Here is a 27,067-nt window from a genome sequence, read left to right as displayed (position 1 = left end):
TCTGGCACTGGGACAACATCATTCTGAAATAATTCTGGCTCTCAATGAGTTAAATATACAAAGAAATTATTGACATATTAAAAAAATGTATGCATGTAAAAAAAAGCAGAAATTGTTAATTGTGACAGGCCTAACAGGGCCTAAATCAAGCAGCCCAGAATTCGCCAACAAAGATGATATCATGTTTGGAAATGCCTTTTGATTATTTGTAATGAAGTCATGGGGAAATCAAATATCTGCCTCTTATATAGCCTTCTATGTCAGAAACCATAGAGTCCCATTGGATTGTGCTCTGGAGCACATATCAGAGACGTTTTCCATATTGAATTATGATTTCAATATTTTGAATACCTCAGTGTTTTTTATGTACCAGATGTCTAGTATGCAGAAACATTTTGTGCGGTTGTGCGTGTAAAAGGCCTCCATATGGCTGGCCTCTTACCCATCACCTCCCCCTGGTGGAATTATAGGATGCCTACTTATGCAATTTTAAGACCACAGTCTAGACATTAACATCCAGCTTTTCATGTAATGTGGCACCTTTTGAACACCTGTCAAAACAAAAAAAGGAGAGGAAAAAGATGATTATAGAGAGAAAAGGAGACTGATATTACTTCAATACCATTTTATTTCCTTTATCATTTGTTCTGTGCACTTTTTTTTTGCTTGGATGCTTTGTAATCATTTATTACAGTTTGAGTATTTAATTTGATTATTTATTGTCTTCTCTCTCAGGTTCCACGTATTCTCCTTTGGATTATGGTGGAACTGGCCATTATTGGTTCAGACATGCAGGAGGTCATAGGCTGTGCCATAGCCTTCAATCTGCTTTCAGTGGGCAGGTACTGTACAAGTAATAATAATATTGATAATACATCGACAATAATACATACAAGAGAAAACTACCCTGCTTGTCCTGAACTTTGTTTCTGGGATGTTGAAATTGTCCATTAATTGAGACAATATGGTTGTATTTAATTTGTGTTTGTTTCCTCTCAGGATACCACTGTGGGCAGGTGTTCTCATTACCATCGTTGACACGTTCGTGTTCCTTTTCCTAGACAAGTATGGTACGTGATTCTTCAATGAATGCAAGGTCTGATCAAAGCATTCTAAGACTTTGCTTTCAACCCGGCGTCTCTAATTTGGGCAAGTCGTTATAGGCAAACATATTAAAAACGTTTCAAAAATAACACATTTACAAGCTCACAATGCGTGTCATGACGTTGGGCATTGGTCGGGCTCCTTTTAACTCTTTGACTGCCAGAGTATTTTCATAAAGTACTCCCCCATTGCCAGCAATTTTCATGTTTTTTTTATTTTTATATTTTGAAAATTTTCATGAAAATAATTGATCAGACTGTTTTTTAAAGACGCCGCACAAATCCGCCACCAGAGAGCAGCACATGATAGCTTGATCAGCTCCTGGTGTCACTGTTTACCTTCTTGAGCGATTAGACAGGGAAAACCATGAAAACGGATGTGACGTCCTCCCAGATTGTTTTGATCGTCAAAATTACGTTGTGATACACGCAAATCCAACGCGTCAAACGCGTCAATGGCGTGGGTGGATTAAGTAGTTATTGACGCGTTTTCGAGTCAATGGCGTTTATAGAGTTAAGATGATTGAGTTCCACTTTCAGCAATAAACCATTTTCACATGGCTTGCGTTGATTTCTCCTAACCATCCCTCAATCAAATCAAAACCTCTTTCTAAAGGTTCTAATGGACGATTCGACCGCTAGGTAGGCACGGTGTCACCGGCAGTACGTATACATCAAGTCTTAGAACGTTTTGATCAGCCCTCATGATAATAATAATGCCACCATTAGCTTCAGTTTGTCACTGGTTAGAAATGTCTTCTCTACAGTACGTCTAGCATGGTGTTCATTTCATTCTAGGTCTGAGGAAACTTGAAGCTTTCTTTGGCTTCCTCATCACCATAATGGCCGTTAGTTTTGGTTATGAGGTAAGTGTTACTTCCATTTAAAAAGTTTAAAAGTTCAATACAATGTGGTGTTTGTTGAGAGTTTGATGTACGTTTCTCTTAGTAGTTGCATGGCGGTGTGTCCGCAGTGGTGGAAAAAGTACTCAAATTCTTTACTTAAGTAAAAGTCCCAATACTGCAATATAGAAATACTCTGTTACAAGTAAAAGTCCAGAATAAAAAATGTGTAAGTAAAAGTACAAAAGTATTGGCATCAAAATGTACTTAAAGTACCAAAAGTAAAAGTACTAAATATTTGAAAATAGCAGATCTACAAGCTCACAACGCGTCGCGATGCGACGCGTTGTGAGCTTGTAGATCGGCTATTTTCAAATAGCCAAGGCATAAAATAGGGCTAAAGTGGTTAATGTATGTTTAATAATATAATAGTGTATATCTGAAAAGTAACTAGTAGCTAAAGTTTTCAAATAAATGTAGTGGAGTAAAAGTACAATATTTGCCTCTGAGATGTAGTGGAGTAGAAGTAAAAGTATTGGAAATTGGAAATACTCAAGTAAAGTACAAATACCTCAAAATTGTACTTAAGTTCAGTACTTAAGTAAATGTACTTAGTTTCTTTCCACCACTGGGTGTGTGTCTGCCATACTCATCTCCTTCTTCTTTCTAGTGGTGTGTCTGTGATTGTCTCACCTTTCTGTAGTACATTTGAGAATCAGGATGTGATTCTCGTGTCTTTCTTTAGTATGGATATCAGAGTGTGATTGTCTTGTTTTTTTTGTAGTATGTCAGGGTAGCCCCAGACCAGGGAGAGCTCCTGAAGGGGATGTTCCTTCCGTACTGCGAGGGCTGTGACTCTGCACAGCTGGTGCAGGCAGTGGGCATCGTGGGCGCTGTTATCATGCCCCATAACATCTACCTGCACTCGGCACTCGTCAAGGTGAGGAAATCATTCATTTAACTTAACCCGTTCAGACCGGGAAAGCATCCGTGTAATTTTTAAGATTTCTTTGGTCGATTCAAAAATAGCAGATATACAAGCTCATAGTGCCGCGCTATGAGCTTGCAGATCTGCAATTCTTATTTTTTTAATCGTGAAAATTTGTGCAAATCTTGAATATATATATATATATATATATATATATATATATATATATATATATATATATATATATATATATATATATATATATATATATATATATATATATTTTTTTTTTTTTTAAAGCGAAAATCTTTAACTCAAATCTTTGCTTCTGGGGGGTCCCTGGAACAACATATTTTGAGCTGTGGGTCCGCGCCCAAATACATATTATTTTGGGGGCCCTTGACATGAAAAAGTTTGAGAACCACTGATATTATAGCAACATAAGTTTTTTCAAAAAACTGTTTGGATTTAGTCAATTAGAAGACATTTGTAAAATCCCCAGAAGCAAAGATTTGAGTAAAAAAAAAATCGCTTTAAAAAAATACATATATTCAAAGATTTGCACACATTTTCACGATTTTTCTTTTTCAAAGATAGCAGATCTACAAGCTCGTAGCGCGGCACGAGCTTGTACGGTAGATCTGCCATTTTTGAATAGCCAAAGAAATCTAAAAATGACACAGATGCGTTCCCGGTCTAAAAGGGTTAAAGAAAATAACAAGTTGATCTCATGGCTTTTTTTAAATGCTTAAACTTAAAAGTGTGTTTATCCTCTTTGCCTCCTAGTCTCGGCAAATAGACCGCGGTAACAAGAAGGAAGTAAGAGAGGCCAACAAGTACTACTTCATCGAGGCGACCATTGCTCTCTTTATCTCCTTCCTCATCAATGTATTTGTGGTAGCTGTGTTTGCTGAAGCTTTCTACAACAAAACCAATATGGAAGTGGTGGGTGTATATATTATACTGTATCATTGTAATTGCTGTTTTAGGCTTGGGTTTTATCCATAATTAAACACTTGTATATTGTAAAGTTTCTGATATTTTGCCCAAAATAGGGATTCCAAGTTGAAAGTGTTAAATGAAATGTTTATCTGAAATCCCTCCGAAAGTATTCAGCTCATCTGATCATTGTTTATTCCATGTTGCAGAATGCAATGTGCAATGAGACGGGCAGCCCTCACACGGACCTGTTTCCTCTCAACAATGATACGTTAGAGGTGGACATCTACAAAGGGGTAAATCTGCACATTGTTAACACCTTTAAATACATATAATCATCAGGAGATAGTCCAGATACAGTTACGTTGTTTTAGAAATGATGAAGCCATCTTTTCCTAAACCTGATGACTAGGACATGTCATGAACATTTCTCGGCATACTGGGCCAGTCTGTGATTAGTTTTGGTCGCTTAAGGTGGGGCCAAGTGTGGTATAAGTATCAGAGATTGATTGTAATGTACAAATGAATGAATGAAAAACATTTCTTTGACACTACTGCTGTCTTCATCAGAATCATGACTTGTACCTTGTGAGTCAAGGTGAAGATGCAGTAGTGTCGAAACGTGATGGTTTTTCTATTTGCACCAAATAATCAAACCCTAATCGAATCGGCTGTTGGGGTTAAGCGTCTTGCTCAGGGACACTTTGACATCATGTACAGTATACTGTGCGGAACGGGGAGCGAACCAGTGACCTTGGTCCTTTCTGATTATTACCGTAATATGGCCTCTACAGCCAGCCAAACTGTAGCAGAAAGAAACCTTGGTTCCCCTTTATGGAAATTGTCACACCATACACATGGCCATGTGTACAGATTAACACCCTCAGTAAAGTGATGACAGGATCATCAATTTAGTAGTAACAGCTGGCGCTTAACCCCCCCCCCTTTACAGTATGTTATTAATGAAGTATGTCCATCTGTTCATCTCTCTCCCTTCGATTGTATCATGTCATTTTATCCTGGTATTTTGCAGGGAGTGGTGCTGGGCTGTTTCTTCGGTCCCGCAGCGCTCTATATCTGGGCCATAGGCATCCTGGCTGCTGGGCAGAGCTCCACGATGACAGGCACTTACTCTGGGCAGTTTGTCATGGAGGTACTACTACAATAAAGTAGTTATTTTGTGATGGAGTTAATTGGGTTTAACCCATTAACTCATTCAGTGCCTGACTTATTTCTGTCAGTTTGGCTCTGAGTGCCAGAGCCAAAATTCATTGTAAAAAAAAAGTGCTTAGGAGCCGAGATACAGCCTTTTTCAGTAAGAAGTTAAACAAGAAGTGAATGGAGCACACAGGGCTTATGATACAACGGACGTCTTAGACGTCGAGTGGCACTGAATGAGTTAAGACCGGGATACGCATCTGTGTAATTTTTTGGGCTATATTCAAAAATAGCAGATCTACAAGCTCATAGCACAGCACAGAGTGCTGCGCTATGAACTTGTAGATCTGCTATTTTCTTTTAAATATCGTTTGTCTTTAATCGTTTGTCTCAAATCTTTGCTTCGGGGGGGTCCCTGGAACGAAGTATTTTTTTTCAAAAAACTGCTAGGATTTAGAAGACATTTTGTAGAATCGGCCTCAGGTCTTAATGGGTTAAGAAGGCATGTTTGTTGTGCTACTCCTCCCTGCACCGTTTACCTACAGTACATAGATAATTCTGCACACACATTTGAAGAAAGCCATGTTTGTGTGTGTTACTATTGCGTCCCTGAACTCTTTACCTACATAGAGAATTCTGCACACACATTTTAATTGACAATTTTCCTCAAATGTAACTTGTTTTTCGAAGGGGTTTCTGAACCTGCGTTGGTCCCGTTTCGCCCGCGTGCTGCTGACTCGCTCCATCGCCATCACGCCGACCTTGCTGGTAGCTGTCTTTCAGGACGTGCAGCATCTGACCGGGATGAACGACTTCCTCAACGTGCTACAGAGCATGCAGGTGAGAGAGAGCTTCACACTTATAATCACCGGCACTGGAACTCCTGAGGACATGGTTGAGCATCGATCACAGCCTTCTCCTCCTCAACTGTCCCTGCTTGGAAAAAGAGAAGAATGAACGTTTGCACATTTGTGTTACATGATGGCATAGATCAAGATTGTTTATTTTTTAGATCCCCATTAGTGACAGCCTTAGCAGTGACTATTCCTCCAGGGGTCAATCTGTACAATTAAAAAATGACATAGTGTACCGGTAATTTAAAAAATCAACAATTCAGAGAAAAATATATCTGAAAATAAAATGTGCACATTTGGAGCCTTTGTTTGTTTTTGTTACTGGAAATATAAATATATTACTCTATAAAGCCCTCAGTGATTCAATACCCATAAGCCCTCAATGCCAAATATGTCTTTCTATCGCTAAGCCTGTTCTTGTTTCTAGTTGCTTAACACTTGTGATGTTTAATTTGATTGTGTCAGGCACTTCATATTTTACTGGCCGAGTTTGTTCAAATGAAACGGCCCATCCAGTAAGTGGACACACAGTTGCCAGGCTTTTACAACAGACAAAACAACAGCCAGTGTTCTAGAATGTGCTCTTTTTGCAATTTGTTTCCCCAGTGGTGTAAAATGTTTAATTAGACCCCCCCCTTTCCTACCCCTGTTGCCTCCATAAATCTGTATTAGAGCTTCACTGGCTCTCTCTCACTCTGCGTTTTAGAACGAGCATAAATTCTGCTGTCTAATTGCACCAACGGAGAAGTGAAGTCGAGCAGAAAAAGGTCCTTTGTTCGTTCATAGTTTGGCACTGACTGGATAAGCGCATTCACATCCAAACATAATTGGATTCATTTTGGAAACTAAACGTCCAGTTACCAGCTCTTCCACCAATGAAAGTGAAAGTGTCCCTGCTCATTATCCCACACTCACCCTAGTTTTATTTACTAATTTAGTGAGTGTTTTATTTATTTTTTGATATGTCATTTGTGTTGCAGTCAGCTATATTGATGATTCCTTTTCTTATTCAACAGCTACCATTTGCTTTGATCCCGATTTTGACCTTCACCAGTCTACCGTCCATCATGAGTGAATTTGCAAATGGATTGTAAGTGAAATAGCAATGTTTCAGACCCCTTGTGTTCTCCTGAACCATTTACACTTATTCAGGGTGTAATACACATTTTTTTTCTGAGTGAAACCTCACAATTTAAGGACAAAGTTGTGCCCAAAGTTTTAAAATATTTATGGTTTCTGTGGAAAACCTTCAAAAGAATTGTCATACTGTACTTTCGAAGATTTGAGTTTGTTTTAGTTTTTTGCGTTTTTCAAAAGAGGGTTAAAATAACAAAAAATACAGCAAGGTTGCAATAAGTATATATACAGAAAATCAAAAGACACAATTAACACCAATTTAAAACAATTAGCATTAAATAACACCAAGATAAAACAAATTAGAACAAAGGCATAAAAAGAAGCAGACGACACCGACCTTGCTAGCCGTAAAACTATATAGTTTTAGCAATATTTGTGAGATTACTGTGTGCTACTGTATATGATATTGCTAATATATAGCCAACTGTGCACGTGGTCCCCAGGGTGTGGAAGATCTCCGGGGGTGTGGTCATCCTGATGGTCTGTGCCATCAACGCGTATTTTGTGGTGGATTACGTTCAAAACCTGAATACCATCCCGCTCTACGTTGTGGCTGCGCTCCTGTCCATCGCCTACCTGTGCTTTGTGGGCTACCTGGTGAGTCATCAATCATGTTTCAACACTTAAACGCATTGGCTTTTTAATCCATTTAGACCTGAAGACCCGTTTCTACAAATGTCTTCTAAATCCTAACAGTTTTCTGAAAAACGTTTCTACATCAGTGGTTCTCAAACTTTTTCATGTCAAGGACCACCAAAATGATATGTATTTGGCAGCGGACCCCCATCTCAAAATATTTGGTTCCAGGGACCCCCAGAAGCAAAGATTTGAGTTAAAAAAAAACACTTTCACGATTTTTCAAACATTGCAGATCTACAAGCTCACATTTTTAACTCAAATCTTTGCTTCTAGGGGTCCTTGGAACAAAACGTTTTGAGATGGAGGGTCGGCGGCCAAATACAAATAATTTTCGGGGTCCTTGACATGAAAAAGTTTGAGAACCAATGTTTTTCAGAAAACTGTTGGGATTTTGAAGACGATTTGTAGAATTGGCCTCAGGTCTTAATGGCTTAAGCACACAGTTTAAAAATAATTTTACATGATGTGAGACTACATTCATTTTAGATGGTTGATTGCATGTTTTTTGCGGCCGTTGTTGACCTCTTCTTCCTTCTCTCTTGTTGTGTCTTCAGGCGTGGCATTGTCTGATTGCCTTGGGGGTCACCTGTCTGGACTGTGGCAGCAGGGTAAGCACTAGACCTGCTGTGTTAGTCCAGGAACCGTATACCGAGTACGACACCTAAAAGACTGTAAACCACCGGGCTTTCCTACGGAGACACTGACTGAGCCCTGCTTAGATATGAGACAGGTTGGGGGGTGGGGGGGGGGGGTAGGGGTTGGGGTCGATACTGGGGAGTCCCAAGCATATATTGTGTGTAAGGCTGGGTATCTTAGAGGAGGCAGGGAAGTCCGCACACTGTGTCTTAGCTCCCAGTAGAAACATTTATTAAAGTTCGCAAGGTTTCAACCCTTGCGGGTTGAATGACCCTAGATCAGGGCTCTTCAACCTTTTCAAGCCAAGGACCCCCTAGGTGAGAGAGAGATGAAGCAGATTAAACCTTTTCATAGATGTAATCAGTGTTGTGTGAACTAATGTTTTTTATTTATAAACCCTCAATACTTAGTCATCTTGATCGTTGGCTCTGTACTTGATCTGCTCTTTTCCCCTTCTACACAAAACCTCTATGCCGAAAATAGCCGATCTACAAGCACACAACGCGTTGTGTGCTTGTAGATCTGCTGTTTTTGGCTAATGTTCCCCTCAGAATAGGGATTTTAGGGTTGAAGTGGTTCATGTAAAACAAAAACAAAAAATATATATATATCCCATCACACAAAGATTTGGTGGCCCCCCTGTAGTAACTCTGAGGACCCCTAGGTGTCCCAGACCCCCTGTTGAAGACCCCTGCCCTAGATGAATACACGCTAGGGTTGAAAAGTTGTGAACTTTAATATTTTTTTTCTACTGGGATCTATAAGACGCAGTGTGCGGACTTCCCTTCCTCTTCTAATGTACATATTTTAGTTTGTACATTTTTGTTGGGATGTGCATTGCTTCCCTTTGGACTCTGTTTCTAAGGCTGGGTATCAACATGTTTATACATTTACAAGCACCAGCAACCACATGGTGACATTTGATGCCAAGTCCATGTCGTTTGATTTTTTTAATTAAATAAACTCTTCATTTTTAGAGAAATTCACCATTGTTGCTCATCATCCTCCAGCCTGTGTCAGTGCCTATCAGTGTTATATTCACAGCTCTTCTACCTGTGATTGTGTACAGAAGTTAATAATTATTAAGCTATTGTTACACTGTTAACCATTTCTCACTCACGGTTTGGTGGGAGACGGTGGAGTAAAGTCAGTCCAGCAGTTTGGTTTGACTTCCACTTCCTTTTATAGTGGTCTTTTAGTGCTCAACAGTGAGTCTGCAGAAGTCAAATTCCCATTGATAGTGTGCAACTGTGCATAGAGGATTAATAATCATCCGAGTTAAACTTTAAAGGTGCAACAGTTCATTGATTTAATCGATCATAAAAATATATCAATCTTGATAAAATAATAGATAAAAGTAAATAGATAAATCGGACTAATCGATTTAGTCAATTATAAAAAATATATTAGATTTTTTTGCATTTCTTTGTTGATTTATACATAAAACAAAGAATTTATATGCGTTTCAAGACAATACGATTTGATCAAAAAAGTTAATTATAGATTCATCACTATATGCTGTAGAAGCAACAAGTCTGTATAAAATAAACCAAGTTTAAGAAAAAATATGTAATATTTGCTATATCGTGGAGAAATTCTACACAGCAATCCTAAATTGTGGTTTGCAACGTTTCTGATTTGTGAGGTTACCATAAAAATGGTGCCGCCCCCCTCAAATGTCTTGTGCATAGACATAGACAATGTACCAATGGTCATGTGGGTTTTTGCTGCCACAAGATCCCATAGCCCAGAGGCTAGTAGTCTCAAACATCACTACAAGTCAACTATAATATAGTACAATACTATTATTAGCAATATAAACACTATAATAATTACAGAGGTTAAAAGTTAAGAGGCAAGCTAAACTATCATTAGGTTGGACGGAAAGTACTGTCTTTTACCTTCTCCTTTTTCGCGTTTCCAATTCTTTTTTTTTGACCAGAATAACATGGTTTATGGTCATGATTCTTCTCAGTGGATTGACTCGGAACCAGACTTAAAACACTTTATTAAGTATTCTCTGAAGCATCTACGTTGTAAATTAATGGGAAATTCACTTCCGGAAATGAGGCCATTCAAAAAGTGTGCCGTTACTGTTGAGCTCTATAACTACTAAGCACTGATTGAAGAGATTGTGTTGATAGATTGACAGTTTATCTGTCATTATCATAAATGAGTTTTTGAACAGAAATGCTAACTGCTGTGTAACAAATGTATTATTATTGTTATTATATTTTCACATTTTATTTGTGTATTTGCAGAATCAAAGGTGACTTTGAAATGTTTCATTCAAATGTCCATAGCTTACAGGGAAAGGTACTTTGTAGTAATTAAGGGACTAATATCAGTAAGGACATTTCCAGTTGATGCCCAGCCCTTAATGTGTGAGAGGCCACCAGTCGTGTCTGTATTTAGTTTTTTCTGTCAATTACTTCAAAAATGTACTGTCTGGCATGTCAGATGCATCATTATCTGATGTGCATTCTCATTTTAGTCATTCCATTGAATGAATATTTAGAGAGCCAAGCAAGTTGGCAACGATTTACATAAGCAAGTAAAATATTTGCAAGCACATCCCTAGAGCTCCCAAATTGGTGTCATTTACCATGATGTCAGGCACACCTCCAAACGTCAAAAAGCAATGAATTTGTGGGCAGAAATAGGCCGACTATAATCAAAAGTCAGACCAATATGAGGAAGAGATTCTCTTGTTGTTCCCCTCACAAATCACACCCTGGATGTAAATATTCAGTGATGATTAAACATAGATTTAGGTTGTCTTTTTCTCTAGGGATTTTTTTTAAAATTCAGCATCGTGTCATCATGTGTATGTTATACATTACAATATAGTTTTGTTCAGAGTATTGAGCTGTTTCTTTTGTTATAATAATTTGCCATCCACCTGAATCAAATCTGACGGAAAAACTTTTGTTTCATTATAGTATATTCTGTTGATCAAGAGAACTGCTTTCATGTTAGTTTTTTAATATAAATTATATAGTAATATACATAAATAATGTTACATTTATACAGGGATTCAGGTCAGGTGTTACAGGTTAAATAGGGACTGTAGACGTTAATAAGTATTAAGACGTTGTGCTCCAAGCTAATTAAGAAAACTACCTTTTTATTTTTGTGAGTTACTTGAGAAAATACTAATCCACACAGAACCCATGATGAGGGGAGGGGGGAGGGGATGTGTGGAGACAAATGAATGAAGGGAATCTGAGGGAAGGAATTTCTTTTTTTGTCTTTGTGTTGTTGGAAATATGTGCTCACTTTACAATATAGTTGTGCTTTTTGACAGAGCCCTACTGTTCCAGGAAATGCATTCAGGCTACTTACTGTAGCGGTAATACCGATCTTTTCCCTTGGAAGATTGTTGGATTTGGTCGTTTCCCTTCTCTCTCTCTCTCTCTCTCTCTCTCTCAAGAACAATAAGTACTTTGAGAGAATTAAACCATTACAAAGGCATTCAGAATCCAAGTCTGGAATCCGGAAGTTGTGTCACCTACACATGCATTATAATTAGGTTTTATCTCAGAAAGCCGTCAGCCAAGTGTCTAGTCTTTTCCTCTCCTACACTCGCTAGCTTAAAGCCCCGTACTACTTAGTAGCACACTGAAAATAGCCAATCTATATAAGCTGAAAGCACTGCGACGCATTGTGAGCTTGTAGATCGGCTATTGTCTCCCATGATCTGTTCAACCTTTACTGCATCATAGAGTTTTCTCTGACTGCAGACAGACGGGGCAGAAGCCCATCATAAATTCAACTTTTATAGTAAACTGATGACTCCACACTAGCTGGTCTTCGATTAAGGTTCACGTTTTGTGTAGATAAGCAAGTGCAACTGCTGCTGTAGAATTTAAAATTATCCTAATGACATTCTTAGAATCAATGGCTGCTTTATTTTATACAGTTTTGGGAATACATGTCCTTTTCCCCCCTTCTTTTATTTATTTTGGTAGTCACATACTGTTGTACCGGACAGTACTGTGACTTCATCAGACTGGTTCCACAGTGGTGCATACCTTTTGGTTTGGTTTGGTTTGGATGCACAGTAATATCTGACAACAAATGTTGCTGCTGTTTTTATTTATATTATGGAAAGATGCATCAAAACACTTAATTCCAATGTGTTCCACAATGTGCATGCCCTACGGATGGTGTGATGCCACAGAGAAACACCACAAAAATTATCAAGAATTTCTTTTTAGTTAAGAGGCTGGTGGCTGTTAACATGAATATGAAGCTAGTATGACACCTGGCTTTTGCCTCTTCACATTTTAAAATTAAACGTATACAAATACATCAGGTTCAGTGATTATTAGTAATACAATGGACTAGATGGTGAAGTACCATTATTGCATTAATGTCTGTTAAGAACCATGATTTTCTGTGTTCACTGAGATAAAAGAGGAAATACAAATGTGATTGTGTTTTGTTTAGACTGTTGTGAGGCTAGATCTGTTGTCATACGAGTGCCTCCCTTTTTCTGAAACAATAAGGACTTGACACTGACAATTGCCCATTTAGACTGTTTCAGAGCAGAGATCAATGTAGTATACTACTGTAGATATAAGTTAAATGCATCTGCTCTTTTACACTGAATGAATGTTTGTCCTTTGCTACTAAATGCAATACACCATGTATCCAAAATAAATGGAAAAACATGGAATAATGGACAGTTGGTGGTGTCTTGTGTCTTAATGTCTACAGAAGTCCTTTTCTTCTTGGGGTTATAGGTGTAGGTTGGCACATTCATTAAATATAGCATAACTGCAAATTAGTCACTTCAAAACAATGCATTTTCCCCCAAATGCATGGAGCAATATCCTGTCCGGTGCTTTATTTGTAACGCCTTATTTATACTTGATTGCAAGGCGGTGTCAAAAATAGCCAATCAACAAGCTCACAGCGTGTCGCACTGTGACATATTGTGAGCTTTAAGATCTTCTATTTTCAGTGCGTAATGCGATACACAATCAAGTATAAATCAGGCATAAGTAGAACTGCTCAGTCAAGTAGAACTGCTCAGTGCTTAAATTGACAATTCCCATTTTTGTTTACTTACATTGCAAGCTGTCATTTTCTGTTGAAAAGGATGTCCGAGCAGTAAGTAAAATATTCATCTGAATAATTTTGCTCACAACACCAAGTAAATTATGAATCATTGCACTGTTAAAACAATATTTCGTTTTGTATAACATACATTTATCATAACATTTAAATGCTTATGTCCTGTTGTGTTTTTTTCTCTCCAATCACGGCTTTATTTGTCATAAATACCTTGCTATCTAATGATGATGATTTTAAACATAGTGGATAATATTTCCACTATCTTTTAATCTTTTTAAAAGCGCAAACATTCCACTACCTACCTACATGCATACAAACAAACAATAGTAAATTGGCACCCAGTCAATTGATTGGCTCCAGGTTGTTCATTGTAATGTCATAGCATATTATAATCTTAGTTAGTATCTTGGTAGTACAGCCATACAATGTTTTCCAAAGGACAAATGGCTGTACAATGCTTGATTCAACAAAAACATAGAATTGGAGTGAGTTCTAAAATGTTTTTTCCCCTAGAGTTGTTTTATTTAGACTTAACCGCATCCCCGACGTCCCTATTTTGGGCATGTCATTATAGCAGAGAGTTCTCAAAAATAACCTAGGTCTATTGTGCGTAATTTATACTTGTGTCACGCAGTGAAAATAGATCTACAAGCTCACGACGGGTCGATATGCTGCGCATTGTGAGCTTATAGATACAGTATGCTGTTTTCATCGCGTGACACCATCGTACGACGAATTACGAAATAGTCTTTCAGTGGTTAAAGCATCTTGTTAAAATGTGTATAAGCTACTAGAGACATACCTCTTCCCTGGACTGACAGGATGACAAACTGGGTCAACTTTACTCTGACCATTGATACCAATGATTTATTGGTAGCTCACTTCCAAAATGTTTGCCATTGCCAAGTCTTGGCTTGGTGCCCATCATTTGGTTTGTCTTTCAATCAGTAGTGACGCTTTTGGAGGGTGAAGCAGACTGTATGTGATGTATAACTGCTTCTCTGGCTAAAACTGTGATTATACGGTATGAACATAAGCAAAGATCTCTAACATTTGGGCCAAGCTGTTTTAGTTCAAATAATGCTGCGCTGGGGTTTCTACCTGAACCCCAAGTGTTGTCTTGTCCCAGTAAGACAACAACATTGGTGTTGTGCCTCAGGGAACATATACAGTAAATTACAGAGATATTCACAATTAACCATTATTTATTACTTTGGTGTGACTTTCAAACTAGTACATTTGATGGTTTGAGGGCAATGGCAAACAAGTCCTGGTTGATTCAAACACATGGCATGTTTACAGCTTCTATAACACTGCTTCAAAGATCCTAAATTGATTAATGCACTAAGATTTCAAGGTGTTTAATAATGACATGTGCGTTTACTGATAGCATTTCCCCTTGTCTCCCTTTTTGTTTTCTTTCAGATGCGCCTGGGATTGTCGGGTCACACCGACATTTACTTGTTGAACGACATGGACACTGATGCAATGGTTGAGAGATAGCAGCACGTTTTTTAAAGGTGGATGTTGGAACTATGGCATACTAGCCTGAAAGGACTCATAACAGCCTGTATTGATTGAGGGTGGGACCATGGACACTAGGCCAGTACAGTCCATTTTTACACTACCACAGTTGGACCACAGCGCACCCTCTCCTCTTGAGCCCTTTGTGTGCCTATGGCTGTTTCAAGTGCCCTTACAGATCTTACTTCTATTGAGTGTTTACTTCTTTTTACATGTTAACCCTTTTTTTCCCTCTTTTTTTTTTTTTTTGCTTGCCTGGCATGATGAAAATCCATGCAGAATATACCTAACTTAAACCACTTAAGCCCTATACTCGTGAGTAGCGAAAAACGTACATCTACAAGCTCACAACATGTCGCATTGCGACGTGTTGTGAGCTTGTACATTGGCATATTTCGCACATCTTCGACGATTTTGAAAATATTGGGGAAAATAATGTTTCGGAGCAAAAACTAATGTTTTGCCTATAATGACCCAATAAATGCCCAAAATAGGAACACCAGGGTTAAAGTGGTTAAAACCATATTTTAAGATAAAAATTTAAAACAATTCACGATTGGACTCTGATCAAAAGGGGAAAGATATTGCACCCATTATGGTTTGTTTGTCCTTATTAAGTGCACAACTACAAACCATTTTAGACAAATGTCCGTATTGCTGCTAAAGCCAGCCCAGTGCAAAAAATAAAATCCAAAGATGTGTTACGACCTTTATAAAACATGTTATGCCTTTGCGATCGAACAAGTAGATCTGAACTTAAACCCAGACGGTCGGATACCTTCCATTCCAACCAGTTAGTAAGATAATATAGAAAATCCAAATTAAACTTGATGAGATAGAGTATAATATATTGTGCAACTATCACATCTGTAAGTTGCTCGTATGCGGTTTGTCATACTTTTATTATGTTTTTGTAATTTTATATGCATTGTTGCATTACTAGGGAATTAATATATGGTAATCAAAAATCATAAAATTGCGCAAAATATTTCAGAATGTGTGAGCATACAAAAGGTCAATAACCGTTACAGTACAGTTATTTTATTTTGATTAATTTTTTCTCAGTCATTTCCATTTCAGTTTATCTTCAAAATTTGCTTTGTGGGTTGTTCAACAACAAAAAAAAGACATTAAATAAATGTTAATGCTTCTAAGCACTCTTTCTCTGCATGTTTTAGAAAGCATGACTAGGTGAGGAGAGGATATTTTAATCAGTTATGTTCAGATGAGAGTATATGTCCAAGAGCAGTGGTTCTCAACCTTTTCAGGCCGTGACGCAATTTGGCCAATGTTTGAACAGGTTTTATAGTATAGTTTGTTGATTACTTTTGATGCAGAAATGGTCTTTTTTTCTTCTTTTTTTTTGTGCTATTAAAACGGTCGTAAAGGTCTTTAAATTGTCACTTCACTGTCATCAACTGTCACCTCCCCTCTCCCCCCCCCAAAAAAGAATCATGTGGGGACCCCCCTGGGGGTCCCGACATGCAGGTTGAGAACCACTGTCCTAGAGAACCATAGGAGGCAGCTACTAGTCAAATAACGCTCCTGGTGCACAGTGCTATTTTCATATAACTTTAAAAGAAAATCTTTATGAGTGTGGAAGAACGTGAACTCTGGACTGTGGCAATCAGCTGTATATATGTGTGCCAGTCTGGAGAGAAGTGAATATACTAATTAAATAGTATGTATGTATGTGTGACTCCTGACCAAAATGTTGTCCAGTTTCTCCCCCTTCCCCCCAGTTATGTTTGTGGAATGCAGCATTGTCCTTTGTTATAGAAAGCTCTAGGATTTAGGTCAGTGTGTTACGAACATTCGTATAGTACTACAAACCGCTCCGCCACAGTCGCATAAATTATGGTCTCTGACGGGTGGAAAAACCTCATATGTCCAAAAAGTGTTACTTTTCAGGATTCAAATTCCAAAACGGCAAAAGTACCAGATCGACAAGCTCAAAACTGTTTCAAGCTTGCTGATCTGCTACTTTTGATACTTTGATACTTTTGAGGGGTGTGTGTTGCACTGCAGAACCATATGGGACTCCTTGTTATGCCTAATGTATGCTTAGTCGCACGATGGCATTGCCTGCTGAAAACAGCAGACCTACAAGCTCACAGCGCGTCGCGGGTGAGACACGCTGTGAGCTTGTACGTCTGCTCTTTTCGGCATGTGATGCTGTCATGTGGTGAATTATGAATCTGGCTTAACCGCCACCCAACAGAAAGACAAATGCTGGTATAAATCCTGCTGTATACTTACCAGAATACACCCCATGGATACTGGTAAATTAACATATTTACCACTGTAGTGGTAGAATATAATATATATTTCTTGTGCTATTTTATTATGTGATGTTATTATGTGAACTTTGGAGAGTGAAAACTAAAACTCCATGATTCTTACTCTTGCCAATGTTGTTTGCCTATACTAGGTTTGTGGTACAGATTTTGTTTTGGAGGTTCAAGTGCAACAGAGTTGGAACTGCATTGACTTGTGTAATAATACTTCAAATTAGTCAAAAGTGATTGAAAATGAAAATGTGACCATTCCAAATTAATAAGGCCTGATATGTCACACACCAACACGTAGCTGTGTGTGTGGTGACAATGTCTGCCCCCCCCCCCCCCCCGCCTAAACCACAGAAATGTTGCTGTTGAAAAAATGTAGATAAGGTTTTAAAGAGCATTCCAAAGAATCATTGATTGAGTGATTATATTGGAGAATAACACAAATGTTAGTATAAAACTACTATCATCCCTGTTTTTGAAGTTTCCAGTTCCAATAATTCCAGGAATTATTCTGTTTTCATTCTACTGGGAAATGCATACAGTACCATGTAATATTTTCCTACATTGCACTTCAGCATCTAGTATATTTATTTCATTTTTGTAGGAAAGGAAATAAATATTAGCCTCATGAAAATGAAAGATTATTTTGTACATCTGCAATGACAAAAATGCCAAATAAAACATGTTTTGCCAAATAGCCTACTGGAATTTGATGCTATTTTTCAAAGTATTTAAATGTCTAGACACTCTTTTATAGATATGGTGATGGAAACACTCCAGTGTAAAGCATTATGATGATAAAACACTACTGTAGTAGTGTGAAACGTGATAATAAAACAAATATAAGAGAACTAGATACTCTATACCAAGTGCGTCCTTGGCAAATCTGTGTCTTAAGCATTAGTTGTAATAACGTTTTATTTATTATCCTTAATTATTTTAATAAGTATACATACTTATTAAAATATATTTTTTTCTTATTGTGACGCATTGTGAGCTTGTAGATCTGCTATTTTAAAAAGATTTGTATACATTTGGAAACCTGTGAAATGGGACATTCTGCATGATGAGTACTTTCTACTTTTGGTACTTTAAATAGGCCTTAGCTCTGGACCAGACCTAGGCTGGTTGAATTATGGACTTTTACTTGTAACAGAGTATTTCTACATTGCCGTATTGATAATTTTACTTAAGTAAAAAATGTAGTACTACACCACTGTGTAAAACATAGAATGAGTGGTTAGAAATGGGTTTTAAAATGTGAAACATGAAATGATGAGTGGCTAGAAATAGGTTTTGAAATGTAAAACAGGGAATGGGCCCACTTCTCCCCATTGGAGCCATTCAAGTGCCCAGTTCTCCAGCTGCTGTCTGACGACGAGCCGGTGAAAACAGATGTGTTTTTGTAAAGGTCGTTTCACATAAAAATCATTTATATGATTATGTTTTTTGTTGTTGTATATCAACCCAACACATTTTTGTATTTAGTAAATATGTGTTATGTTATTATTTATTATGCTCCTTCGGTCCTGATACATTTCCGGCATTTTCCACGGCCACCTAAAACATATGCCTAATTTACGCTGTGCCGTACGACGGTGTCGTGGTGCCGAGAAATAGCCGATCTACAAGCTCACAACGCGTCGCGTCGGCTACGCGTTGTGAGCTTGTAGATCTGCTATTTTCGGCATCGTTGTTTACGTCACCACATTTTACGTGGTGTCTGTGTGATGGAACGGCGTGTTTGTGGTAGCAGCGCAGCAGTGGTTGTTTTCAAATAAATACTACTAGTCAGACATTTGTAAGTGAAATGGAAAGTTTTGTACTTTGAATGAGGCATTTTACAATGCAATGGCTAAACTGTCATTTAGATAGCATGTTATTTAAACAAATGCCATTGCCAGGTCATTTATAGACCTGACATGCTATAGTGTGTGTACTGTATGTAGCCTATAGTTTCAATGTACAGATTGTTTATGTTTTGATATTATACTGTTTAGACTGATGATAGGTTCTTGGTTTACTTATGATCCTAGATTACTATTTCTCTGCATTTGATGTAGCTGTAGTAGTATACAACGTAGACGTATTTATGTAGACGTAGACGTATTTATGATTCTGACGTCTTCAAGACGTCAGAATCATAAATATATACGAGGGTTGTATACTACAGCTACATTTGATGTGTTACCTCGTGTTTACCTTGCTTACTGTATGTCTCTCTGGATTAAGAGTGTCTGCTAAATGCCTAAATTGTAATTCTACCACAGAAATGCTATTTATTTTAGTTATGCAAAGATAACTCCATAGCAATACTTAAAATCCCTTTGTCAGACATCCCACCCTGGAAAAAAACATTTCAGGGTGGTCAAGAAAATATATGAACATATATATTTTAACATATGTGGATATATATATGATCTGTATATGACACATATATTTCCTATAAATCCACATATATGAACCTGAATATGGCATATATGCATCATATATGCAGCATATAATTGCCATATATTGGCATATATGTTAATATATTTAGTAGGTGGGCTCTATTTCCGGGAGACTCCTGCAACTTAAGGGAGAGGTGGGATGTCTGCTTTGTCGTTGCTATTACCAGTCCAATTGCATGTTTTATTGAATGTAACTGACCCCTAGACCCTATGTTTTAAATCCAGGTGCAAGATGAGGGAACCAGTCCTCTTCACACTGTGTGTGGTTCTGTCTCTCCTCATCACCAGCCTTCAAGGCGCTTCCAGGCAAGGACAAGATATCAAGTGTGGAGGTATAATAGATCTATAGACTCATAGCACACACTATCGAAAGATAGATAATACAGCATATAATAACATAACTATACAACTCACACCTGCTAGTACATACACATATGGGCCCATATGAGGAAAGCGTCTGTGTCATTTATTTTAGATTTGAGCTCTATAGGCTATAGCCTATTTAGCATCATACGTTTTTCAGAAAACACTTTAGGATTTAGATTGGTTTAGAACAGTGGTTCTAAAAAAATAGCAGATGTACAAGCTCACAGTGCGTCACTTTGTGCCGCACTGCGAGCTTGTACATCTAGTATTTTTGAACATTTTTGAAAAATATTAAAGGTAGGGTAAGTGATTTTCTTTGGTTAAAATAAGTGTTAAATAGCTCTATATTCTGATAGTACTCATTGCTATAGAGTGTTTGTTCAGTAACAGGAGTCTCCTTGTCTCTCCAGCTCTTTATAAAACAGAAAATGCATTTTTCGTTTCAGTTTCAGTTTCATTTCCAATTTTATCCAATCAGGATAGAGAACTCAATCAGGATACAGATTAAACAAGTGAGATTGGAAGTGATGACACTAAGAAATGAGCAGACAAAATTTGAACTGGAACACTATACAAATTAAGCTTAAAAATTGGTACTTTCTCCTGATTGGCTGAGATTTTGACACCTACCGAAAAATGTATTTTCTGTTTATTAAAGAGCTGGAGAGACAGGGAGACTCCTGTTACTGAAAAAACACTCTATAGCAATGATTACTATCAGAATATAGTATTTGAACCTTTTAACAAAATACTTTTTGTTTTAACCAAAGAATATCACTTACCCTACCTTTTAAATCAGTTTCAGATGGTGGATCCACGGCCATATATATCAATTCAGGGGTCCTTGGCAGCCATATCAATTTGGGGGGTCCTTGACATGAAAAAGTTTGAGAACTACTGCTTTAGAAGGCATTTATGTAGAATGGGCTTTGGTTGGGTCTCAGGTGTTAATGGGTTAAGTCCATACAGTAGCCTACATAATGGTCTGGACTTCCTCTCCTATGCCACTGTTCTGTTGCAGCTTGCAGGGCACTAGTAGATGAGATGGACTGGGCCATTTCACAGATAGATCCAAAGAAAATGATCCAGACCGGATCGTACAGGATCAACCCCGATGGCAGCCAGTCTATTCGAGAGGTAAGATGGATCCCCTTATACCTGCAATAATAACATGATCTCTATCTTATCTTACTGTCACATATTCACGCTTAGCCTAAGTATTGCTGGCACACACTATCAGAGTAATTCATGTTTAAGGCAGGTTTTTATCAAGCGGTCGGTTTGGTTGGTTATCATGATATCTCCAGTTGGTGGTCTTCTTAACACAGGCATAGGATGCTGAAAAGCATGTGTGATCAAAAACGATAAAACTGTGGAATTCTATTAAGGAGCAACATACAATAGAGCAGGGGTCTTCAACATTTTTCATCCCAAGGACACCCTATCTGAGAGAAAGATGAAGCAGGGTCCCAGGGACCCCCATATTGCAATAGAATTGTGTTGCAGATTCAACTTTTTCATAGATTTCATAGATAGCTTCATAGACTTCATAGACAACATTGTCATCAGTGTGTGTTGGATTTATGTTAATGTGTATTTTCTGACATTTAACCCCTTAAACCCTCAATACTTGACCTTCACTTCACTCTGTACTTTTTTTCCCTCTCGCCGGAAATAGCCGATCTAAAAGCTCACAACGCCTCACGCTGCGAGGCGTTGTGAACTTGTAGATCTGCTTTTTTTGGCTAAAGTTCTCCTTAGAATATGGATGCTAGGGTTCAAGTGGATCATGTTAAAAAAAAAATTGCTGCCCCCCTGTAGTAACTGAGGACACCCTAGGGGTCCCGGACCCCCTGTTGAAGAACCCATGCAATAGAGTGACATGATAAATTGAAAGTCATTCATCTTTATGGATGCAATACTGTAGGTTACAGAATGTGTTCTGCATAATGTTTTGGGGATTTGGATTGAATTTTTTACTATCTATACAGTAGTACTGATATGATACCGTGTCACTTATACCAATAGGTTCCTCTTGCCCGCTCAGAGGGGAACCTCCTAGAGCTCATGGAGGAGGTGTGTGAGGGGATGAAGGACTACGGTGAGGTCGTGGACTCGACCGACAGCAGCAGGTCGACCTATGTTAGAGTCACATCACGGAACGGTGAAGCCATGGACCTGTCGGAAGCCAAGCTGGACAGTAGAGTCACGTCTAGTTTGAAATTTGCTGTAAGTACTACTCACTCAATTGTGGTTCAGAGATTTATTCTACAGCAGTTATACTGGTAACCGGAACGCTCGCCCCCAAAACACACAAGCTCCCATTTTTTCCGCGGACCACTCGCCCCCCCAGCGGTTCTTTCTTGTATTAGTTTTACTTAAGTTATGGTTAGGAATAAGTTTAGGGTTAGGCATGGTTTTACTGAGGTTAAGTTTAGGAATAAGGTTAGGTTTAGGCATAGTTTTACTGAGGTTAAGTTTAGGAATAAGGTTAGGTTTAGGCATAGTTTTACTAGGACGACTTCACCCATTTTCAACCTATCTTCATATAATTGGCCCTCACTAACACTCATGATATAATGGTATAAAAAAAAAATCTACTCGGTCTGTGTCTCATAGGAGGGCTGTGGACAATCCAGAAACCCGTCTACCAGTGACATCATCGTTAGGCAGGATTTCTTTTCCCAACAAGATTTCACATTTTTTATTTAGATTTGTATTAACGTGAGAACAATGGCTTCTATTATTGCATTGCAACTTTCCAGGAATATAAAGCCTGCAGTTTCTATTAGCTTGGATTCCCCATTGATGATGTCACTGGTAGACGGGATTCTGAACTGTCCACAGCCCTCCTATGAGACACAGACCGAGTAGAAAAAAATGGTACCATTTTATCATGAGCATTGGTGAGGAGCAATCATATGAAGATAGGCTGAAAATGGGTGAAGTCGCCTTTAAGTTTAGGAATAAGGTTAGGTTTAGGCATAGTTTTACTGAGGTAACGTTTAGGAATACCTGGTGGCGACTGTTCTGAGGTCACCGGATTTGACCCGGAGCGAGCGTGTTTTGGGGCGAGCGTTCTTGTATTCCTCAGAGCATGCTGTGCATAATCCTGAGTAGATATTTCAACTGCACACCATCATCAACCTCTGTTCTATTCTTTTACTCATTAGTGGCTTGTTGAATGTTATAAGGTGGCCTGAGAATGTCAAATGACAAATACTGTTCAGTGTTGTGAATAATTGGCTGTTGCAAAGCCCTTAACACAATGTATTTTGACTCTTCACACCAGTGTGAGACAATCGTTGAGCAGCACGAAGATGAAATCATTGAGTTCTTTCATCATGAGACGGATAACGTCAAAGACAAACTTTGCAGCAAGAGGACAGGTATGTACTTTACTCGCTACCCTCTTGTCACACAAGACTAAAAACATTTTAAAGCTGCAATCCGTAACTTTTAGGGATTAAAACATTATTTTAATGAATCTGTATGGGTGAGTACAATTTAACTACCCCAACTGCGGTGGTCGGCGGTGGTCAATGGTTGAAAAAAGTACTCACATTTCTTACTTAAGTAAAAGTATCAATACTGCAATGTAGAAACACAGACAATTCCGGTAATCAAAATTTACTTGAGTTAAAGTACAAAAGTATTGGCATAAGTTATCATACAGTAAAGTCTAAAATGTATACAAATCTTTTGAAAATAGCCGATCTACAAGCTCTATTTTCAAATAGCCCAAGTTTAAATAGGGCTGAAGTGGTTAATGTATGTTTTGTAATAATAATCTACAAAGTAAAGTTACTAAAGTTTTCAAATAATTGTTTGTCTCTGAGATGTAGTGGAGTAGAACTGTAGAAGTATTGAAGTATAGAAATTTGTAAATACTCCAGTAAAGTAAAAGTACCTCAAAATTGTACTTAAGTACAGTACTTGAGTAAATGTACTTAGTTACTTTACACCACTGGTGGCGGTCTCTCTGCTCTACTATTGAGACATTTAGATGCCGTGGTCGGGTAGGACACCTACTGGTCAATAGGAGGTATTGCATGAAACTAGCAGGAAAAACTTTGGCACTCACATTGTGGGACTTCGGGGTTCGAATCCTGGGTCGGGCATTAAAGTTACGGATTGCAGCAACACAACAAAAACCTGAATTAATCGCGGCGAAACATACATGTAATTCACTGTTTTCAATGTGATTTATACCCTGCAGATCTTTGTGACAATGCTCTAAAAATCCCCCACGATGAGCTTTGATGTCATCCTGCCTGCCTCCTCTTCTCAGCTGAGATGGGGGCTCCTCTGCATAGTCTTGTCATAGTAGCAACATTTTATATGCACGTGACAGTGGTGAAAGGTGCACACAAGTCCTTAACATGAATGAAAATCCACCCAGAAAACAAAATGTATGCATTATTCTGCAGGTCTTAGAGAGCTGGAACTAGATTTGAGCCTTATTTAAACAACGACACTAGCTAAAAAAAAGAGCTTCACACACTGATGCTTAAAGGAGTAGTTCACCCAAAAAGTGACTTATTTTCAATCAATTACACACCCCTTGAAGACTTGAATTCATGGAGACTTCTTTGTTTTTGTCGCATTCCTAAGCCAATAATAATTTGATGACCGGCGGAGGCTCCGGTAGGAGATTCAAAGAGTCTCCATTCAGTCTCCTCCTGTATACAGACACCACTGGTCATCAAATTGATTGAAAATAAGTCAATTTGTGGGTGAACTACTCCTTTAATGATGACAAAGAATAGTGCAGGCAGTGATGATACCCAGACTTAACCTCTTAAGCTCTCTTAAGACTCCACACATTCGCTGTGTCGCTCACCGTCAATGTGGCATCTCCTAAAAAAAAGGATCAGTCTTTGTTTTCTGGATCCCCGCATCGGAGTGGAGTTGTTAATGTTTACAAATATTTATTGAGCTATATACTCAACTGATGATCACAGGAATAAGTCATGCAAATGTTGTTTTCCGGATGGATTTTCTCTTTGGGCAAAAGTAGAAATTCTCTGGAATTGTACTCTGTTCAATAGTACTCAAAAAGTCCTCCATTTAAAACACTGCTTAAATAGACATTTGTCACGCTGTCGGATTACGTATTATGTAATATATACCTGTGTAACGGAGCCGTCTCCAGTTTTAAGATCCTCATGCTGTACTATTGGAAGGTGAACAGTCTGGACCTTTTCTCTTATTTGTTACAATGATTGAAATAGGTTGCCTTATTGAATCATGTGAATATTCTCCTGAAACGTCCATTTTTATGCATTTTGTAAGAAATCTGCTTTTGTTTCCTTTTCACACAATGGAAATATACTGTATTTGTACAACATCATTATGGGTTTATCTTCTACTTTTTATAAAAATGTCACTCTTTACAGTACACTTTTGTACTCATTTGGCAGTTGCTATTAACGTGTTTACTGCAATATGTTTACATATAATTCTGGATTTCGTCTGCAGCTTTAGAACGTTAACAGAACGCCTACTGTACATTTACAACCAACCAGAATCCCAGCAAAATATTCTCTGGGTGAGAATCACTACTCATCGAGTGTTTGGCACATTTGTCATATCAACGTAATGCAAAGGGAAATCAGTGTCGTGAGTGTCGTCTAATTTTGACATTTCAATTTCAGTGCTGATTTGATCCGTCCAGTATGTGAGTAATGATGGCTGGTGTGTGTACCACTCATGCAAAGATGTATATATATATATATGATTTTTTCTTATCCTGCCAACTGATAATCAACATGGATGTAGAGATGGTGTACAGTTCTGATGCCCCTTGGCTCCTGTTCAATCTCAACTGTGATCCCATGAAATGGATGACTTTTACAGCCAAGATCCTGAAACAAAAACTTGAACAAAAACAGCTGAAGTGGGTGAAATGGAAATGTGTCTCATCATGTAATACACCTGCCATATCATAGTATAACCTTTTTCAAATACCAGCTTTATACCATAGTTTAACAGTGCCATCTTTTAGCATTAGGGCTAGTGCATTTTAATGGAAATTACATTGGCATAATGCTCAAGATGCATATGATTATACTGGCTACCACTCACCAACTTGAGCAATTGTGTTGATGAAGCCATAAGAAAGGCTTAAGTTGTTTAAAATCTATATGAACATTGTATTTTATGATTGTCTTTGAGAAAGCATATTTTTAAACAAAATGTTTGGGTCTTCTTTAAATATAATCCATTTATTTCACTATACCTCTTAGAATGACGTGATAGCTTTAAAGCAGTATTGTGTTAATCCATTCCATTAACTTTATTTGAAATATATAATGTTGCAGTCATGGCACCACATCAGGAAACGGCATCAACTGAGATTGTCTAATTACATTAGTAGTCTGAAGAAGAAAAAGAAAAACCTTTCCAAGCACAGCAGATGAATATGAAAGATCGATTAACTATGTGTAACGAAAATATTAACTATGACTTGCTACAAATAATTGCCTTGGTCTGAGTTAATCTAGAAATTTTAAATAATCTATCAAATTCAAATGCCTACATGTCAAAATATATAAATACTAAGTTTCAATCTCAAGAGATTGTATAATTAGAACAACAGTTAAGCATTGTACTGTATGAAAATGCCCATGGTTAATTGTTGGTTTCAGTCACTTGCTTTATCATTGAAATCACATAGATGGTTCTTCACCATCCATCACCTTCAGTGAATGGCCTCTTACACTCCTTTACCCCTGCAACCTTCCCATTCATCGTGAACCCTGCCTGTCCCCATATCTCATATGAGGCCATACTAGATGTGGTCAATTAGGTGGCCGTGTTGTCCAGGATTGTTGTCTCTGGTTTCTTCTTAAGCTACAGTCACATGCGTTGTTTCATCATTGTAGCAGCGTCCCTCTCCTTTAGCCACATGTAGCTCTCAGTCATCTGTTCTAGAGCTCGACCGATGCCAGATGCTTGGGTCCGATCGATGACGATTTTGGAGAGTCCTAGTCCACCAATTAACGGTAATTTGTCAAATACTGCTACATATTCTAATCGATTTGAAGTTACCTAGATGTGATTAAACTTTGTATTTGAGGACATTTGACTTATTAGAAAACATTTAAATTAAAAAATAA

The 27,067-nt window shown here is 38.0% G+C and overlaps 2 protein-coding genes and 1 long non-coding RNA gene across 3 annotated transcripts in view; all 3 read left to right on the top strand.

The window, feature by feature from the left end:
• Positions 1-16,954, top strand: part of LOC308083095 (natural resistance-associated macrophage protein 2-like) — a 29,873-nt gene extending 12,919 nt beyond the window's left edge. Inside the window, exons 6-17 of the mRNA XM_080425232.1 lie at positions 736-842; positions 1,000-1,070; positions 1,902-1,969; positions 2,730-2,885; positions 3,660-3,818; positions 4,022-4,108; positions 4,846-4,965; positions 5,661-5,810; positions 6,841-6,914; positions 7,405-7,558; positions 8,155-8,208; positions 14,744-16,954. Coding sequence (XP_080281358.1) covers positions 736-842; positions 1,000-1,070; positions 1,902-1,969; positions 2,730-2,885; positions 3,660-3,818; positions 4,022-4,108; positions 4,846-4,965; positions 5,661-5,810; positions 6,841-6,914; positions 7,405-7,558; positions 8,155-8,208; positions 14,744-14,821 — 1,278 coding nt within the window. The 3' untranslated portion in view covers positions 14,822-16,954. The remainder of the gene's footprint in view (positions 1-735; positions 843-999; positions 1,071-1,901; positions 1,970-2,729; positions 2,886-3,659; positions 3,819-4,021; positions 4,109-4,845; positions 4,966-5,660; positions 5,811-6,840; positions 6,915-7,404; positions 7,559-8,154; positions 8,209-14,743) is intronic.
• Positions 8,378-12,924, top strand: LOC308083096. The gene is made up of 2 exons (XR_013932970.1): positions 8,378-10,866; positions 10,922-12,924. It is a non-coding gene; the product is annotated as an uncharacterized lncRNA (long non-coding RNA).
• A 1,882-nt stretch (positions 16,955-18,836) lies between the features above and the next one.
• On the top strand, positions 18,837-25,342 carry cnpy2 (canopy FGF signaling regulator 2). Its single transcript, XM_080423823.1, has 6 exons — positions 18,837-18,931; positions 19,806-19,912; positions 20,968-21,083; positions 21,975-22,175; positions 23,239-23,335; positions 24,166-25,342. Exons 2-6 carry the CDS (start codon positions 19,813-19,815, stop codon positions 24,207-24,209), a joined length of 558 nt encoding a protein of 185 aa, XP_080279949.1. The 5' UTR covers positions 18,837-18,931; positions 19,806-19,812; the 3' UTR covers positions 24,210-25,342.
• The last annotated feature ends 1,725 nt before the right edge of the window (positions 25,343-27,067 follow it).

The sequence above is a fragment of the Gymnoscopelus braueri genome, assembly GCF_963280865.1.
Source record: "Gymnoscopelus braueri genome assembly, chromosome: 3".
Taxonomy (NCBI): domain Eukaryota; kingdom Metazoa; phylum Chordata; class Actinopteri; order Myctophiformes; family Myctophidae; genus Gymnoscopelus; species Gymnoscopelus braueri.
The sequence above is the reverse complement of the archived record's forward strand: the minus strand, read 5'-3'. Positions and strand labels throughout refer to the sequence as shown.

What these genes read in the sequence shown, in the direction of transcription:
- cnpy2 (XM_080423823.1), top strand. Translation starts at nt 19,813, where the DNA reads ATGAGGGAACCAGTCCTCTTCACACTGTGTGTGGTTCTGTCTCTCCTC. An exon ending in ACAAGATATCAAGTGTGGAG is followed by an intron (nt 19,913 to 20,967) that starts GTATAATAGATC and finishes GTTCTGTTGCAG; the next exon opens with CTTGCAGGGCACTAGTAGAT. An exon ending in ACTTTGCAGCAAGAGGACAG is followed by an intron (nt 23,336 to 24,165) that starts GTATGTACTTTA and finishes TATACCCTGCAG; the next exon opens with ATCTTTGTGACAATGCTCTA.